The sequence below is a fragment of the Microcaecilia unicolor genome, chromosome 13 (assembly GCF_901765095.1).
Source record: "Microcaecilia unicolor chromosome 13, aMicUni1.1, whole genome shotgun sequence".
Classification (NCBI taxonomy): Eukaryota; Metazoa; Chordata; class Amphibia; order Gymnophiona; family Siphonopidae; genus Microcaecilia; species Microcaecilia unicolor.
This window is the reverse complement of record NC_044043.1, coordinates 52,885,442-52,905,004: the sequence shown is the minus strand read 5'-3', so window position 1 is coordinate 52,905,004 and position 19,563 is coordinate 52,885,442. Positions and strand designations below refer to the sequence as shown.

At 42.2% G+C, this 19,563-nt stretch overlaps 1 protein-coding gene across 1 annotated transcript in view; it reads right to left on the bottom strand.

The window, feature by feature from the left end:
- LOC115456688 (multidrug and toxin extrusion protein 2-like) overlaps nt 1-19,563 on the bottom strand; it is a 54,848-nt gene that overhangs the window by 2,290 nt on the left and 32,995 nt on the right. The window contains exons 7-15 of the mRNA XM_030185927.1: nt 17,813-17,910; nt 16,050-16,147; nt 9,922-10,035; nt 9,757-9,824; nt 7,991-8,099; nt 4,966-5,041; nt 2,992-3,061; nt 1,543-1,675; nt 1,073-1,167 (exon numbers count right to left, since the gene is read on the bottom strand). Coding sequence (XP_030041787.1) covers nt 1,073-1,167; nt 1,543-1,675; nt 2,992-3,061; nt 4,966-5,041; nt 7,991-8,099; nt 9,757-9,824; nt 9,922-10,035; nt 16,050-16,147; nt 17,813-17,910 — 861 coding nt within the window. The remainder of the gene's footprint in view (nt 1-1,072; nt 1,168-1,542; nt 1,676-2,991; nt 3,062-4,965; nt 5,042-7,990; nt 8,100-9,756; nt 9,825-9,921; nt 10,036-16,049; nt 16,148-17,812; nt 17,911-19,563) is intronic.

The following is a 19,563-nucleotide window of genomic DNA, read 5'->3' as shown; positions in this document are numbered from 1 at the left end:
CCAAGAAATCCAGATTCTATAAGCAGTGAAAATATGGGAATAAAAGTAACAGAAATGCACTTTCTTCAGTACCCTGCTAAACACAAAATTAGAAAATATGTACATTTCCAAAAAAGCAAACATCCATGAGCAGCATGTCCCCCTCTCCTCGTATTTCCCCTTTTTTCTTCCCTCCCCCTTCCATATATGTCCCCATCACCAATTTTTTTTCTAGCCCCCTCCTTGCACCCAAACTCCCATCTTTTTTTTATTTTAAACAAGCCCCCTCCCCTCCACCCACCTACATATGACTCCCTCCATCCTCCCTGAACCTCCTGTAACGTCCCTGGTGGTCTAGTGGCCTCTTTGGGGCAAGAAATAACCCCACTCTTTCCTGCCGCCACTTGAAGTCACGGTAGCTATTTTCAAGAAGCGGCAGCAGCAGGCAAGTCAGCAGAAGCAGGAAGAAAAGAGGTTCTTTTCTGCCCCGAAGAGGCCACAAGACCACCAGTGTGTGTTATGGTAGGTTCGGGGGGGGGGGGGGGGGGAGAGAAGGAGAAGGCCAGCCTGCCTGTTCCCCCTCCCCCAAAGAGTCCTATGAAAAGGAAGATGATATGTCCGGGGAAATACAGATGTATGGTAACCCTACTCACCTCCTTACAGCTGCATGTTAAGCAAGTTGCATGCATTGTGTGGCGAGCATTCAGCTAGCACTTATGTGCATTATTTATTTGGATTTTGCTCACACCTTTTTCAGTAGTAGCTCAAGGTAAGTTACATTCAGGTACACTGGATATTTCTCTGTCCCAGGAGGGCTCACAATCTAAGTTTGTACCTGAGGCAATGGAGGGTTAAGTGACTTGCCCAAGATCACAAGGAGCAGCAGTGGGATTTGAACCGGCCACCTCTGGATTTCAAGACTGGTGCTCTAACCACTAGGCTACTCCTCCACTCCATTAGTGTGAACGTGTCCATGTAAGCGCTAGTATTCTATAAATTATGCACACAATCGGAATGGAAATTTAGGCACTGGGTTATAGAAAGAGTGGGATTCTGCTCAGAAGGAAAGAGCTGAAAAACAAAGTGAATTTACCTCCTCTGAAACTTTCTTCCAGTTCATTTTTAGCAGAAACGTTACATAGAAGGTGGCTTGAAGGAAGACACAGATAATCAGTCCTGCCCAGAGACCTGTGAACAGAGAGAAAGCTCTGCATCACATTTCCTCCAAGGATAATTCTGATAAAATGAACGCTGAAGTGTAAGGTACAGCACACCACACATATCACAGGGAAAGTGTTTTAAGATTTGGAATTATAAAATGGAAGTTATCGCAAATATATTTGAATTACAAAAGACCGATTCACTTTGGACAGCATTGATAATCATATAAAATATTTCAACTGTCAATCAAAACAGAGCTGTCACTGCAAGTTGGTGTATAAAAGTTAATCTTCTGTGATGAGCAGCAAAAATGAGGAAGAAATTGAGGTAAAGAGGCGTCACTCACAGAGCATTGCATTATCAATATTAAATCAAGTGAGCCAGATCCAAGTTAGAAACTACCTTTTACTCCGAGCTTCGCCACAAACATCAATGAAATCCCGATGGGAAAACCAACAACATAATATCCAACAGCATTTAGGATTGCCCCAATCTTCTGTTTTCCTGCTCCTCTCAGCACGCCCCCAGAAACACACTTCAAAAAAAAAATGCAAAATTAAGACAAGATGCTACAAGAGAAATTTTCAAGCAGCCTAGTGATCCAGTCAGTAAGATAAAAGACAATTTAAAAAGCACATATACTCTGTGGTAATAAAATACACTTGAGTTAAGATCGATATTAATGTATTACAAATTCTTTGCTAATTCTCACCACTCTCACTCCTACAACATGTGCAGTAAAGGAGACAGAAAACAAAGTTACAAATTGATCACAAAAACAGACATGCCAAAAATATCACCAAACCAGCTGAATTACCCTGCAGTACAGTTATAACTTTCCAATCCGCTCTCCTTCAGCCTTTGGAGGTTCAGTTTGGTTCTGTGAATGATAACAAGATGACCTAGGATAGAGACTGATGTGTCGATGCTCGAAACTAATTTAAACATCTGAGAAAAGCTCTTAGTCGTTTAAATCACTTCTCTAAGGTGAACCAGGCATATTCAGCAGCACTTAACTGAATACTGCCACTGAAAATGCCCTGTTAGCACCTAAGCTGAAATTCTGTGGGCAAAGTCAGCACTTAACTGACTAAGATAACTGCATAAATAAGACCACATAAAAGTCAGTACTATCTTTCTGCGATTCACCTTAGCCCAGTGGTTCCCAAACTTGGTCCCGGAGGCACCACAGCCAGTCAGGTTTTCATGATACCCATAATGAATATTCATGAGAGAGATTTACATGCACTGCCTCCACTGCCTGCAAATCTCTCTCAGGAATATTCATTGTGGGTATCCTGAAAACTGGCTAGGGTGCCTCCAAGACCAGGTTTGGGAGCCACCGCCTTAGCTGGTTAAGTCCTGAATATTGCTCTTAACCAGCTACATTTTATCCAACTGTGTATGCCCAGATATTCGAAGCCAGTATCTGGGCATGGCCTGGGTATAAAGTCAGCAGCAACCAAAAAAATGCTGACTGCCATTGGTTGAATATCTACTACTGACTCTCTAGCATGCCCAGGGCAGGGCGGGGTATGCAGATCAGGCTCTGTTGCTCCCCTGCCACCTCGGACATCAACTTCCTGTTCCGGGGCAGGGGAGCAGCAGAGCAGACAGCTGTGTGCCTGCTCCACTCACCCCCCTGCTTGGAGGTGGGGGTGTGCTCCGCCTGAGTGGGTGGGTGGGGGTGCGCACTGCCCAGGGATGTGTGCTCCGCCCCACCCTGGCTGGCATATAAAAAGGTAGGTACACCACTGATCTGACTTCATTTATGAAAACTGGAGCACCGAAACCCACTAGAAATATCCCTTTTAAGAAAAAAACACTCAACCAAGCACCCAAAATACTTACAGCAGCAGCATCAAACAGATGGAACGGAGCAAATATCAGCATGAGTTGTCCAACCAGTGCCACAATCTCTCTGATAGGAGAACAGAGGAATCACTCAGCAATGTAAATAACATCATACAATTCATTTAGGATAAGCATAAATGGAGGAAATTCAATAAACAGCGTTGAAACAATCCAGTGCTAAGCGCTGTTCTATAAATGGTGTCTGCCTTATGTATAATAGCTGTTTTTCTAGGCACTGGACTTACACCTGCTAAAACTTGGTGTAAATGCCAGCAACCGTTAGGCGCAGTTAGGTGGTGTTCTCTAACTCTGCAAGCAATTTTTCAGAACGCCCCTGACACACCCCCTTTTAAGATAGGTGCTGTGCCTTATAGAATAGTGCACATCCAGACACATGTACAAATTTTTATGAGTGCCAACTGACATCAATATTTGATTGTTAGCACCTAATTATTGATGGTTCAAAGCTCATTATCCAATTTGTGTGAGAATCTTGGAAGCACACCCAAAAATGGGTGCACAACTCTGGGTACCACATACATAATTCTGGGGAGTGTGGGTAATTTCTAGCAATATTATTACAAATTGACTTTTTTAAAGTGCAATAAAGTTTTGCATCCGTCATGATTTATGGTAAATATTAACCTGTGGTAAGTGCAAAGGCTGTGTGGCGATTATTGGGGGTGTGCGCAGCACATCCTCTACAGTTATGACACTGAAAAGTTCTTTACTGCACATTAAAACTATTCACAATTAGCGCACATTCACTTATCACATCGTCTTGTGGTATGTGCACCTGTGCGAACTGTGATAGTATGCAGTACCATGTGCTAACTACAATGTGCAGTCTACCCCATTTTCCGGCCATAACCTACCCAGGTCTCATCCCCTAACACAGCATGCAATTAAAGTACAAATTAGCATGTGCTCTCATGTCACCGTGTCAACACCACTTTAGTACAAGGGCCTCTATGCCTCTTAAGCCAGGGCCACTGGATCAACTTTTGTGGATAAGCCCCTCCCCTTGATCCAGGTCCCAGTGCTCCTCTCACCCCCCCCCCCCCCCCCCCCCCCCCCCATCCTGCAGCATAGCTTACTATACTTCCTGGAGAATAAAAAGTGACAAAGACATACAACCGCCATCAATCCACATCACTGATGACTCAAGTCCTGCCCCTCAGAAACAGGAAGTAACATCAGAAGGGGCAAGACTAGCAGAGCCATCAACAGCCCAGACTAACAGCAGCTATGCACTTTTCCACCGGTTTTTACTCCTGGGAAGTGGCTGCACCAGGTGAAGGGAAGATGCTGGGCCGCAGTGAGTCCTGTGCTCAGGGCCTCTTTTACTTATGAGACACCTGTTAAGCTGGGCCTGTGACAGTCGTCCCCTTTGCCCATTGGTAAAATGGCCCTGCTTATAGCACGGGATGGTTAACACTTGCATAGTCGGCAGAAGGGCTCTGGGCAAATAGTTTGAAATCCAAACATGGGAGAAATAATACTGTCACACAGCATGTACTAATTTATTACCACCCAGCTATCAGTTCCTCAATTAGAGGTGCTCTACAACAGCTGGGGTGTTCTAGTTTGTAAATATTTGTTCCAGGGACCAGTCCAACTGCTGCTCCAAGTACAAACAGGGACATTGTGCATGTCAACTGGCACCATAGAAGCTGAAAAGCCCTCGGTGCTCTACAATTCCAAAGGGAAACACACTTGGCCCTGAATATATTCTTGTGTGAAAAACAGTCACTATTTCACCTTGAAAGTACCAAGAAAACATATTTTATTAAAACTGAATATTTAAATCCCTCAACCTTTGCCACCTAGCATCACTTATTTACTTCCCACATACTACAACAAGTTGCAACAACTGTTCAATGGTGTGCCTCTTGCTGCTGGACAAGAAATAAGAAATAAGAATCACCCGGGAACTTTAAAGTGCATCATACTTTTCTGTTTTCCGATTACCTGTCACTGGTGAAAATATATGCCACCACGTCCTTCAGGGCTGCCACTAAACTGCCCATCAGTATTACAATACATCCTGGAAAACAATGAACACAAGTCTTTCTTTCATTTTTATCTTTTAAATGATACTTATTCAAGATATTCTTACAAGTGTGTGCAAATCTGACTGAAACCTATGTTTCAATCATCCTATCAAAGAGGAAAATGTTGTGAATTACAGGGTTATTTGTTAAATATTTAATCTTGAGCTTTGAACTGTCTTGAGGGAGGGATGGAGGGGGGAGGAGTTGGGTGGTAAGTTGTATCTTTATCTCCGTTGAATATTATGATTTTGACGTTTCAATAAAAAAAAAAAAGATTTTCAACATAATAATGGGCGATTTCAATTACCACTCGCACTAGGAATCAGTAGAATTTAAACCACCCCAAAAAATATAACAGATTCTACATAGATAATCTGTATCAGAAGGATTGCAAGTGTTCTAAAAGTGGAGAAAAAAAAAAAAGAACTCAGTGAACAAACAAGAGAGAGAGACACACACACTTGTAAGGCAAGCCTTCAATATATGGGCGGCTCACTATAATCATCAGTCATAAAAAAACCCTCCACTATTACATATAGACCAAGATTAATATAGTGATTACTTAATTTTTTTAATTTTAGTTACATTTGTACCCCGCGCTTTCCCACTCATGGCAGGCTTACATGGGGCAATGGAGGGTTAAGTGACTTGCCCAGAGTCACAAGGAGCTGCCTGTGCCTGAAGTGGGAATCGAACGCAGTTCTCCAGGACCATGTGGAGGTCGGCCCTTGCAGATCACCAATGTGGCCGCACAGGCTTCTGCTTCTGTGAGTCTGACGTCCTGCACATACGTGCAGGACGTCAGACTCACAGAAACAGAAGCCTGCGCAGCCTTCTACATGGAATGTTGCTAGTGGAATAGTAACATTCCAGAATCTCCAATAGTAGCAACATTCCATGTAGAATCTCCAATAGTATCTATTTTATTTTTGTTACATTTGTACCCCACGCTTTCCCACTCATGGCAGGCTCAATGCGGCTTACATGGGGCAATGGAGGGTTAAGTGACTTGCCCAGAGTCACAAGGAGCTGCCTGTGCCGGGAATAGAACTCAGTTCCTCAGGACCCAAGTCCACCACCCTAACCACTAGGCCACTCCTCCACTAGAGATAATGATGTTTATGTGGTTGGAGTAATGAGCTGCAGGTGAAAAGTCGCTATTGTAAGGGAGGGGTGGGAAGAGGGATAAAATAAGGAAATAACTTGAAGACAGATTGAGTATTTGCCTGTCATTGTAAAGTTGTTCCATTTTACTTTTGTATTTTGAGACAAATTTGTGTTGAAGTACCTAATTCTTTTGTACTGTTTTCAATAAAACGTTGAAATATAAATATAGACCAAGCAGTCCTTATATAGCAATAACACTTACAGATACAGAATATAACGCTCATTAACAAGAGTTATCAGTTGCAAGTATACATACTATTTCACAGTACTTATCCTGGGAAAATCCAAAAGTGTATCACTTCAATCCCTTAGGAGTCAGCATTCAAAATAAAAAAAGATCAAGGTGTCATTGTAAACAATACACTGAAATCTTCTACCCAGTGTGTGGCAGTAGCCACAAAAAGCAAACAAGATGCTAGAAATTATTAGGAAAGGGATGCAAAATAAGACTAAGATTATTATAATGCCTCTGTAGCGCTCCATGGTGTGACCTCACCTTTGAGTATTGCATTCAATTTTGGTCGCCGTATTTCAATAAAAGATATAGCAGAATTAGAAAAGGTTCAAAGGGCGACCAAAATGATAAATGAGGAAAGGCTAAAGAGGATAGGGCGTTTCAGCTTGGAAAAAAGAAAGACAGCTAAGGGGAGATATGATTGAGGTCTACAAAATCCTAAGTGGTGTAGAACGGGTAAAAGTGAATCGATTTTTCACTCTTTCAAAAAGTACATTGCCCAGTGAGAGAGATGGGTGCAACATTTCTGTTAGCCTATCCCTGTAAATGTGTTGTAAAATATATGGGTAATAAGTATATTTTCTATGATCCTAATCAATTGCAGATTTTCGTAGATAGGAAAAGCGGTATAAAGATATAACAAGGTAATATCAGATGTTAAGCCACTATAATGGACATTTTTGTCCTTTGTTTGAGGATTTCCTTTTTGTTTCTTTATTTCTAACCACTCCTCTCTTTTCTGTACATATATTGTGGTCTAAGAAAGAGAGCTATTGTTACCTTTTGGAGCCGAATTAGGTTCAAGATTGCTTTATGTTAATTTCTCTCTGTGTTTCAACAAGTATGATCTTTTTTGCAACTTGTATAAATGATTAAAGTTAATTAAAAAAAAAAGTACAAAGACCAGGGAACACTCAATGAAATTACATGGAAATACTTTTAACACAAATAGGAGGAAATATTTTTTCACTCAAAGAATAGTTAAGCTCTGGAACTTGCTGCCAGAGGATGTGGTAATAGCAGTGAGCATACCTGGGTTTTAAAAAAAGATTTGGACAAGTTCATAGTCTGTCATTGAGATGGACATGGGGAAGCCACTGCTTGCCCTGGGATTGAAAGCATAGAATGTTGCTACTAACTGGGTTTCTGACAGGTACTTTTGACTTGGATTGGCCACTGCTGAAAGCAGGATACTGGGCTAGATGGACCATTGCTTTGATCCAGTATGGCTATTCTTTTCTTATGACTTTTTTTTTTTTAACATACATACATTTTTTAAAGCATGAAGAGCAAGAATTAAAAGTGTCTGTAAGAAGTAAAAATCACTTAAATAATTACAAAACAGAAAAATGTGGATCTATGAAGAGTTACATTGCTGAATGCCTGCCAAGTTTTCTGGCTAGATGCACTTTGAGAACACGTCAAAAATTACTCTGGCTTACCCTACGAGCCAGACCTGCTCATGAAGCCTGAAGCCAAGGTGCTGTCTGCTCTTGATCTGAATTCGGATGCCAGAACAGAGATAGGAGAGATGCCTTACCTGTGCATATCATGGCAACCTTACAGGAGGTCTTCGCTTGCTGAGCATTCCCAGCTCCCAGGGCATTCCCCACTCGGACGCTGGCAGCCACACCAAATCCAAGAGGTACCTGCACCACAGCACAATTACTTCAACTCAGTTCACATCACTTACTTGATCTCGGCCATTTATTTACATGGCACCTGCACTACCTTTCCTCCTAAAAGACAGGCTGGTCTCAACCAAGCAGGGCACACTTTGGCATGACAGTGTAGAACAGATTCAAGTCATTCTGGCATTAGCAGGTCACTGGAACAGACCTGCTTGTTTCAGAGGCCCAGCTACACATTGCCCTTGTGCATCCAAGAACATAGTATCACAATAACAATTTTTCTCTGCATAAAATTCTGTTTATGCACTCCTAATCTGCTGTTCCTGCATTCTTAAGTGTAATGAAACATCTTATAACAGAGGTTAGGCTTATAGTTGAAATGTGCAGATTTTCTTTACATCTAGTTACTCGAGGGCATTATAGATAAATGTCTACTGCAACGCTGTACATGACATTTAGAAACGCAAAAGGTTCATTTGGAAATTTTTGCAAGGAGGCAGAATATTTCCAGCTGCCAATTGCCTTCTAACTGATTTGTGTACAAGGTGGATGAAGCACTCTGTTTACAATGGACCTTCAGGACTGTATAACATTCTAGGCTAGTATCTCAGTGTCTGCTGTCTTTGGGAGATTTTTCTTCTATTAAATTTTTTAAATACAACACAGAATAGAAAGTCACATAGAATGTGCATATGCCTATTCTATCTTCAGGGCTTGCAAAAGTACAGTTGACAAGCCAGGACCAGTAATTTTTATGTTAATATAGTCCACAGGGCTATCCTGGTTTAGAAGTGAAGGTCCAGGCACTGACTGACCGGTCAGAAAGAACCTCCATGGGTGAAACATCTGAAAGAGTAGAGATGGCACAAAACCTTCACCATTACAGGAAATAAGGGTTCCCAGCAAGCGTAAAAGAACTGTCTAGCTCTGAAACTTACCATTCATCCAGGAGACTATATTCATCTGTCTGGAACAGTGATCACCAAACCGAGTTCCACAAACTCTCTTCCATGTCATTCCACTGACAAAATGCCTGCCAGGACTTCCCGCAGCAGACTCACGAGACTGCCACTGAAGGTCCTGGCAGCCATTTTGAGATTGGAACTGACATAAGTATGAAACACTATGGATCGCTCCTACCTATGTTGGCTCCAATCTCAAAATGGCTGTCGGGCCCTCCAGTGGCAGTCTTACGAGTCTGCTGTGGGAGGTTCCAGCAGCCATTTTTTTCAGTGGGCACTGCTTCTGTCCCCTCTAGACCACCAACAATAAAATAGGCCCGGGAGGGGGGTGGGGCTTACGTGTGGCTCCAGAAAAGGTAGCTCCTTGGTGTATGAAAAATATTTTAGAGGTTTCGCCATAGAAAAAAAAAGTTTGGGAATCACTGGTCTGGACAATAAGCCCCCTTGACTTCTAAGCATGAACAGGGATATTTTTCATGGAAAGAAAAAACTGGTAACGCAAGTAAGTGGATTTTACCCTGGTCTACTATTCGAGAGACCTTTTCTAGGTCCATTAGCAATACTTGAATGCTTGCAAATACTGGAGGTCTGCTGTGACAGTCTAAAGGATCTTAGAGACCGATGATAAAGGTCACCTGGCTGGTTAAGAAACAGAGGACAATTTATAAATCTGAGCTTTTACAAATTAAGGGTTATAGACTAAAAGCACGTACCATGTAGGCTGCAGTGGCCAGTTGCAGCATTATAGCCTGAGCTCCCAGTTCAACCACACTCACTATGCCTGGAAAAACAGCAGAAGTAGCAAATGAAATTGTCACTTGAAAAAAAAATGTTTCTGAAACAGAACATGTGGGTATTCAGGATATAGTGGAACCAACCTGCCAAAAAGCCTCCTATTTCAAAAGTCCACCATTCAATGCACATCATGAGCAGGCTGGGAACAGCCAACTGAATAAATGCACCCCACTCCTGGAGACATTCCCTAGACCATCCTGGATAAACAAGAAACAGTAACTCTTTTTATACCTCTGTATTGGATGGCTCCAATGGTCAGCTATACCTGACAAAGAGAGCCCCCCCCCCCCCCCCCAAACAAACACTCACACATAACTTCCAGGTTTTGTAACAAGGCCTGACTGAGGCTTTTTAGTCATTTGTTTGTTTTGCAGGAATTAATGTTATTTTGTCATTTTGATCCAGCTATTTGATTCCGTACTGGACAAGAGCACAAGTTATAAAGAAGGACTCGTTTAACCATATCACTAACTATTACTAGAATCACCATGACTAACAGAAGGAGGAAAAACTTCAGAAGCTCAGCTTAATTAATGCACTTTTTAGACTTTTGTCCAACAACTGAGCTGTTTCCTCATTAGTCAGAAAAACATCCCAATGCATCTAATCCGTGATTTTTCTTCTTATCCCTCTATATTAACCATTCATCAACAATTGAATTTTCAAAGGCAAATGTTTTAATAATCAGATTTTCACAGCAGAATAGCGACTTAATAAAGATGGCACCTTGAACAGACATTCAAGCAGGAGCCCCGTTCTGGAACTGTGCCTGGCTGCCTGCCGAGAGGCAAGGCGTGTGGCCCCGACCAACTACCCTCCTGGATCAGTCTACAGGATCCCAAGCCGAACAATCACTCATTGGGCAAACTCCGAAGGGGAGCCGGTAGACAGGGACAGAACACCGGACTCTGAGTGAGCTTGCCTGCAATCGCCTTGCCCGGATCAGTTCGATACCCGGAGGCCCAATCGGAAAACCTCCTGCAAGAAGGGCTCAGGACAGGAAAAGCAGATCGGGCGCCGTGCTCGGGGCGGAGGAAAGCGGTCGAGCCGAGGCAGAGTCAGTCAGAGAAAGTTCGCCAAAGGCAGACCGTTCATGAGCCCAGACCCTACCGACCCACAGTTGCCGGATCACGTGGCCTCCTGGAGGCCCAATCGGACAGCCATCCAGGTGGGCAGAGATTCGAGACGGGAGAGGAGAAGCGGGCACAGAGGGAACAGTCGAAACGAGGTTGAGTCAGCCTGTAAAAAAAAAAAAAATAAAAACTCACCGGCAACAGGCCGAACCCAAGCCCTACTGACCCGTAGACGCCCAACCACGTGGCCTCCCGGAAAGCGTATACCCATGTGGAAGACTCCGGCCGCGTCCTGAGTCGCCGAGACAGCGATGTAGCATGGATCGGAAAGGAGACAAGCTACGAGGCACATCCGCCGCATAAGCCCCGGAACCAGCCAGCCATAGACAACAGGGCTCAAAAAACCTGAGACCCCAGCATCTCTCATCTCTCCAGCACTCCATCTAGAGCCTTGTCACCTGCAACAACGGGCTCCAAAACCCCAGCCAGCCTCAGAGAGCAAATAAAAATTACAATTTACAAAAAAAAAAAAAAAGGCTCAGCATGGATTCTGCTGTGCCTAAGACAAAATAAAACAAACAAAAAAGGAGTTCAATCACCTGTTGCCCAGGACTATTGGAGCCTTTACGCCTTGGATATCACACCCAATCCTCTAACTGTATTTACCAACCTCCAAACTGACACCAAAACGCCAATATGAATACCGCCAAGCTGCTCCTAATAATCTATCCCTAATTCACCACACACTAGCCACCCCTCTCACAGATTCCAACATTATACCCACATTACACATACCCTGCAGATTACCCAGACATAATACACTTCACCAAAAGAATAACAACCAAAACAACGGAAGACTTACCACACATGGACAAAACCAACACAATGGAAAGAAAGGACACAACAAACCCAGACCCAATGAGAATAGACAATTAATAAAAATTAACACAACTTCAAACCCAACTGAACAATTCAAGTGGGATACATTAACGCCAGATCAGTAGTCAATAAAACAACAACAGACTGGATTACGACAGACAATCTCAACCTTCTATTTATTAGTGAAACCTGGATACATGATCTTAAGGACCCCATCATTTTAGATCTATGCCCTCCAGGTTACAAAAATCACACACTGGACAAGGATTGAAAAAAAGAGGAGGAGGCATAGCTTTAATCCACAAATCCCACTTCACCGTAATAACAACAGCCGAATCCAACACCCCTACTTGAAATCGCCTCAGTTAGGATCAACCACACTAACTTGCTCGATCACCTAAACGCTGTCCTGTTTTATAGACCACCAGGCAATTGGCATGAATGCAACCTCACTTCATGGATTTCATAATTGAGCATATGTGTATCTAAACTCCAATTCACTAATAATAGGGGACATAAACTTACACCTAGAAGACCCTAACTCAACTAACGCACGTGAATGCAAGGACTTCCTCCAACTATGGGACCTTAATTGGCCAAATATGCAAACAACCCATGTCAAAGGACACACACACTTGACCTCTTCACATACAAATTGTCCTTTGACTTAAACCTTGTATTAACAGATACAAAATGGACAGACATACCATGGTCAGACCACTACGAATTAAACCTATCCCTACAATGGCGAAAAAAAAACCCCACACCACAACCAAGAACATTCAACCTATACCACGAGAGGCCAAATTGACGCTGAAACATTTTGGCAACAAATCTATAAGAATGAATGGACAGCACATACAGACTCGAAACACTATCTCCAAGAATGGGACAACAGATGCAGAAGTATACTAGACAACATTGCACCACTACAAACTAGAACCTCACGAAGATACAACTCAATACTATGGTTCAATGAAGAACTAAAAAAAACTAAAAACACTAGTTAGGAGGCTTGAACAAGCAAGGAACAAAAAGAAAGATGATCTTACATTCAACGCATGGAAATCAACACAAAGAAAATATAAATATACAATCAAACCAAAGATCATACTAGAAAACTAAAATAGGGCCAGACTACAAAGACATGCATAAACTCTTCCAACTCGTCAACAAATTAATAGATACCACACCGGTTATTACAACCAACACAGAAACTCCATCAGCAGACAACCTTGCTAAATACTTCAATGACAAAATCATAAAGCTACGACTTACTATACCACTCAATACCACCGATCATGAACAATTCATTGATTGTCTGGACCCAGCACCTGATGAATATCCAGCAGACCAAATTTGGACAAACTTCGCCATACTTACCGACGACACTATTTCCCAAGTGATCAACAGGTTCACCAAGTCCCAATGCAAACTGGACATCTGTCCCAATAACCTAATAAAATTTGCCCCTCAACAATTCACAACAGACCTCACGACGCACCTGAACTATATGTTGCAACACGGACTCTTCTCAAAAGACAAAGGAAACATTCTACTAACCTCAATACCTAAGGATTCAAAGAAAAAAAAAGTGATATAACCAACTACCGCCCGGTAGCATCTATCCCTCTGACAACCAAACTAACGGAAAGCATGGTAACTAAACAACTTACCAACTACTTAAACAAATTCTCAATATTACATGAATCCCAATCAAGATTTCGATCCAACCACAGCACCGAAACAGTACTAATCATAACCAAATTCAAACAAGTAATTGCAACTGGCAACAGCATATTTCTCCTACAATTTGACATGTCCAGCGCGTTCGACATGGTAAGCCATATAATATTATTAAACATCCTAGAGTACTTCGAGATTGGAGGAAACATTCTCAGCTGGTTCAAAGGCTTCCTAATCGCAAGAACATACCAAGTGATATCTAATTCGAATACATCAACACCATGGAAACCAGAATGTGGAGTACCCCAAGGATCACCGCTCTCACCGACCCTTTTCAACCTAAGGATGATACCTCTGGCCAAATCATTATCCAACCAAGGCCTCAATCCATACATCTACGCAGATGATGTCACGATCTACATCCCGTTCAAAAAAGATCTACAAGAAATCACTAATGAAATTAATCACAGCTTCGGCTGACGCATTTCAATTAAAACTTAACACAGAAAAACGCAGAAAAAACACAATGCCTCATCCTATCACCACAACATAACACAAACAAAACCACCACTATAAACACCCCAAAACACACCCTTCCTGTTTCAGATAGCCTGAAAATACTTGGGAGTTACAATTGACCGAAATTTCACACGAGAAAGTCATGCGAAAAACACTACCAAGCAATGTGGAAACTCAAAAGAGTAAAACCTTACTTCCCAATGGAAATATTTCGCAACCTAGTATAATCAATGGTGCTAAGTCACCTAGATTACTGCAACTCATTATATGCCAGATGTAAAGAACAAATCATCAACAAGCTCCAAACAGCCCAAAACACAGCAGCCAGACTCGTATTTGGAAAACCTAAATATGAAAGTGCCACACCCCTAAGAGAAAAATTACATTGGCTCCATCTAAAAGAACGTATTACATTCAAAATCTGCACTCTGGTTCAGAAAATCATTTATGGAGAGGCCCCAGTCTACACATCAGACCTCATTGACTTACCACCCAGGAACACTAAAGATCAGCACGCACATTCCTGAATCTCCATTATCCTAGCTGCAAAGGTCTAAAATATAAATTAACACATGCATCCAGCTTCCCCTACATAAGCACGCAGCTATGGAATGCCTTACCAATTGCCGTGAGAAAAATCCGCGACCTAACTTTCGAAGATTACTGAAGACCAACCTGTTCAAAAAGGCATACCACAATGATACAGCTTAATTACCAGTCAACGAAACTCAAGCCTGAACTACATAAAACCCAACTCTCTATACTAGACTACCAATGACTACTCTACCATGAATGAACTTTAACGCAACACCACCCTATCCCCAATTCCGAATATGAACTCTTTATACCTGACTGTTTAATCTACTATGCCAATAATGATCTTTAATCACTCACTCCGGAAATGGCAATCGCCATGATGGATTAATGTAAGCCACATTGAACCTGCAAATAGGTGGGAAAAATGTGGGATACAAATGCAACAAATAAGTAAATAAAATAAATAAAAACTTAGCTTTAAAGTTGACTTCTGTCAACAGGGTGCTTCCATTTCACTTTCTTTCTTCAAGAAGCTGTCAATCAATTGTTGCCAACTTGACTGCCCTGAAAGCTGAATACTTGTATCTCTCTCAGCAAATTGGAATTTGCACAGCAATATGCAAAATATGGAGGGATAAGAAGAAAATTCACTATTATATGGGTTAGATGCATTGGGAGGTTTTTCTCACGAGGAAGCAGCTCAGTTGTTGGACAAAAGTCTAAAAAGTGCATTAATTAAGCTGAGCTTCTGAAGTCTTTTCCTTTCTGTGTTAAAATTAGTCACGGTGGCTCTAGTAATAATTAATTGATTTCAGCTTGCATTTACTGGTTATGTGATATGATCAAATTAGCAAGTCTATAGCTATCCTATATGGCTATAAACTTGCTAATTTGATCATATCAAATTATCCTATATGTAGTCATTTAACCATATAACTTAACAATGCATGTCAAGTCATCGTAGTGTTAATACAAAGCAAGTTCTCAACACCAAACTTACTCCTAGCACTTTCTTTCCCCCCCCCCCCCCAGTTGATTCTTATCCAGAGAGGAAACAGAAGAATGCATCAAGTCCTACGTGCTTGTGTCACATTCTCTCTCCCCCTTCTTTAACCCCCCCCCCCCCCCAAAAAAAAACAAATCACTCCCACAAACTCAAACATAACCCCCCACTCCCCAGGAACATCTCTTGGTGATACTCAAGATGCATTGCCTTCATCCATACCCGACATAGCCAGGGGATTCCCATTCTAGAATGGGAAATGCATGTATAAATTTTTAGCCCACCCTAAACATGTCCTTTCGAATTCTTTGCATCCCAACCATATCCACATGTAAATAGCTGATTTCTCAAACCACCATTTACATGTGTAGCCTGCTATTTACATGTGGATATGCTTTTAAAATGAGCTCCTTTGTGTACTCAGCAATCGACACAAATGGTTCCCCCAAAAAACAAAGAAAAATATAGAAACACTTGGTTTAGTAAAATTACAGAAGTTGGAATATAAACGTACCTGCCCAGGTTTCAACGTATATTTTTTTCAAATAAATATAACAAAACAGGAGACCAGACAAGGTAAACTGAGAAATGGTGTTAGCCCAGGCAGATCCCCTACAAGGAAAGGAGCAAAAGCAATATTTAATTTTGCTTCCATCTGAAGCTCTTGACTTTCCCTTAGTCTTTGGGCCTTTAACATATAACAGTATGGGACAGAACAAAATTAAGACTGACAAGAAAGGCAGGAGCAGTTTACAGCTGCCATGTACCCTAAGTCAGAGGGCAGTTCTTCTTTAATACTAAGGGACCCTTTTACAAAGGCGTGCTGAAAAATGGTCTGTGATAGTGTGGATGCATGTTTTGGGCATGCGCAGAATAATTTTTCAAGGCGGGCGCCTGCAAAGAACGCCTTTTTAAAATTTTTGCCAAAAATGGACGTGCGGCAAAATGAAAATTGCTGCGTGTCCATTTTGGGTTCGAGTCCTTACCGCCAGCCATTGACCTAGCAGTAAAGACTCACGCAGTAACCGGGCAGTAATGAACTACGACCATCAAATGCCACTCGGCCAGCGCCCAATATGAGCGTCCAAAAATAAAATTATTTTTCAGATGCACATATTGGACCCACGCCAAAAATGAAATTACTGCAAAAGCCATGCGGTAGCCCGGCAGTAACTCCATTTTGGCATGCGTTGCGTGCGCGTAGACGCTTACGTGGCTTAGTAAAACAGCCCTTAAAAAGGTTGTTGGACACAGAATTACTTGTTGTTAAGTGGCAGTGTTAACAGTGCTGGGTTCTGCAGTCTAACAGATGTGCTAGTACTGCAAGACTACCACTAGAGGCCTGCAAAGGCAAGTTCTGGATTGGGGTCAGTGGTAAGATAATATATCTTAATGATAGCGCACATTAAACAGCTATCCTCCTAGCAGACTTCTATGGCCAAAAGTTGTGTGTAAGCATCAGTAATGTTTTTAGAAAAGCATCTAGATGTTTCTGCTTTACTTGAGACTTCAAATACTGAGGCGGCCCAGCCGACCACTCTCTTAGTTACTTTTGCATTGGTTTCGGACAAGACTGGGTTCTGCGTCTGTATTTCAAAACCCAGGATAAGACTTTGTTTGAATTATAAAGATTCATATCTTTCCAGACGTGTCACGTGACATGCAAAGGAAGAGGAAACAATTTCTGCAGATGAGACCTGCAGTTGAGAGTGTTTTTTCTTAAGTACACTCCAGCACTACAAAAATTTGGGCGCTACAAATATATATTTTTGTAGCACCAAGTATGACGGTGCACTAGGGATGGGAAGTACCGCTGGGCTGCTGCGGTAGCCCAGCGGTACTTCCTGTTTAGCGAGTGGTTGGCCCATGTTGGGCTTACCGCCACTTAGTAAAGGGGGGCCCTAAATTTGCGGAGGTTTTATAGGTAATGTACCTTTTATGTGAGGGCAGACTTTTTCTATAATAGCAGTAATTTTGGTCCTCTAGAGCTCTCTCTCCTCCTCTGCTCCCCACGGCTATTCTACTAGTAGTGGTGGGTTAAATTTAACCCCTCTCCCACTCCTCTTTGAAATCTTCTTGTTCCCCCCCACCCCACCACCCACAAGTTATGTCAGCTGGCCAACACAAGACCATGAGTGAGCTGTAGCAGAACACCATTTCTTTCATAGGGTGCTTGCCTTTAGGCCTCCTAGGAAGTCTGCCCTCTGAACTGTGGTTGGTGGTGGGGGGGGGGGGGCATGTGATACAAACCAAAGACATGCCAGACCTTCTACTTACACCACTCCGAGGTTCAGCACATACAGGAGAACTGCATTAACAACAGCATTAATGACATTTGCTGCAGCGCCAGTTATAACCTGAGGCCAAATGATTCCCTGAGAAACAAAGATAAACTGTTTTACACTCATGCCAGGAAGGCTCTTCCTTAATGTGACTGCCAAAACTTTTTTTTTTAAAGGGTGCTAATATTCAAAGCAATTTAACTGGCCAGAACGACTCCTAGATAGTTAAAATCGCTTGTGCAGGCTATTCACTGATATTCAGCAGGGAGGTGGTGGAGAAAAAAAAAAAACTATGGCAGAATTCAAAAAGGCGTGGGATGAACACAGAGGATCTCTAATTAGAAAATGAATGGTATAAAACACAAAACTTAAGGGTTGCATATGTGTTTGCATGTCAAATGGTGATTAGATGGCAACTCTGGATGTATCAACTAAGGCCAGTACTGGGCTGGTTTGTATGGTCCGAGTCCTGCATATAGCAATCTGGTTGTAGGATGGGCCGGAGAGAGCTTTGACAGAAACTCCAGTAATTTGGAACGCGAGGACAGTGCTGGGCAGACTTTTACGGTCTGTATCCTGCAAGTGACAAGATGGATTCAGATAGGCTGAAGTGGGCTTTGACGGCAACTATGTTAGGCCACATGCAGTATATCAAGCATGTGAAAAAAACAACAAATAAATAAACAAACAAACAAACAAACTCAAGTAGTGGAACATAGCCAGGCGGACTTCTACGGTCTATGTCCCAAAACACCAAGGAAAGACCAAGATCAAGTATATAATATCACATTGTCGATTTAATCTTGAATTGATAATGAATGTGACTATTGGGCAGACTGGATGGACCGTTCAGGTCTTTATCTGCTGTCACTTACTATGTTACTTAACCAGTTAGTCCTGCTCACTATCACAGACTGCTAAACTCCAAGACAGCTATTCTGTGGGAGGTCCAGGGACAGAGTCGGTACTTCTGTGGTTAAGGGCTGATATTCAGCTAAGTGGTCATACTGGACCACATAAAACACACAGTCCTATTTTTACACAGTGTCACTTAGGCGGTTAAGTTGTGAATATTACACTTAACTGCGTAAGAGATAGCCAGCTGCAAGAACCTGAATATTCAATGCTGGTACCTGGACAAGGTCCAGCACTGAATATCCGGGAATAACACCCGCAGCAACTACAAACACTCGCCGCTGAATAATCGACCCCTTAGTTTCTTGAAACCAGGCATCAGCCAGAACCTCTCTGAGGCAGGGACCTGTAGTGTACAGCACTGATAAATGTATATATTGTGCGTATAGAGATATTCCATCTGTCCCATGAAACTCTGCTGCATGTCTCACCTTTATGAAGATGACAGGAGGCATTCAAAGATTTGTTCCCCCCCCCCCCCCCCAACTCTTCTTTCTGTCAGCATTTGACTTACCAGGGTCAAAACTACCTTGAGAGTTAATTATATTTGGGCCCTAGGCAAGGCATATGCTTAGTTGCCTATGTCTTAATCCCGCCCTGCTGAGGAGAAGAAAAAGCTACAAAAACTAAGGGGATCAATATTCAAAGCAATTTAACAGCTGGATAAATCACTGGTGCGAGGTTATCCATTGATGCTCAATGTTACTTAACCAGTTTGTACCGGTAAATATCACCACTAACTGTTAAAGCTGTAGCCGGCTATTTTGTGGGCAGTCTAGGGGCAGAGTCAGCACTTATGCAGTTAACTGCCGAAATAAAACTCTGTTCTAT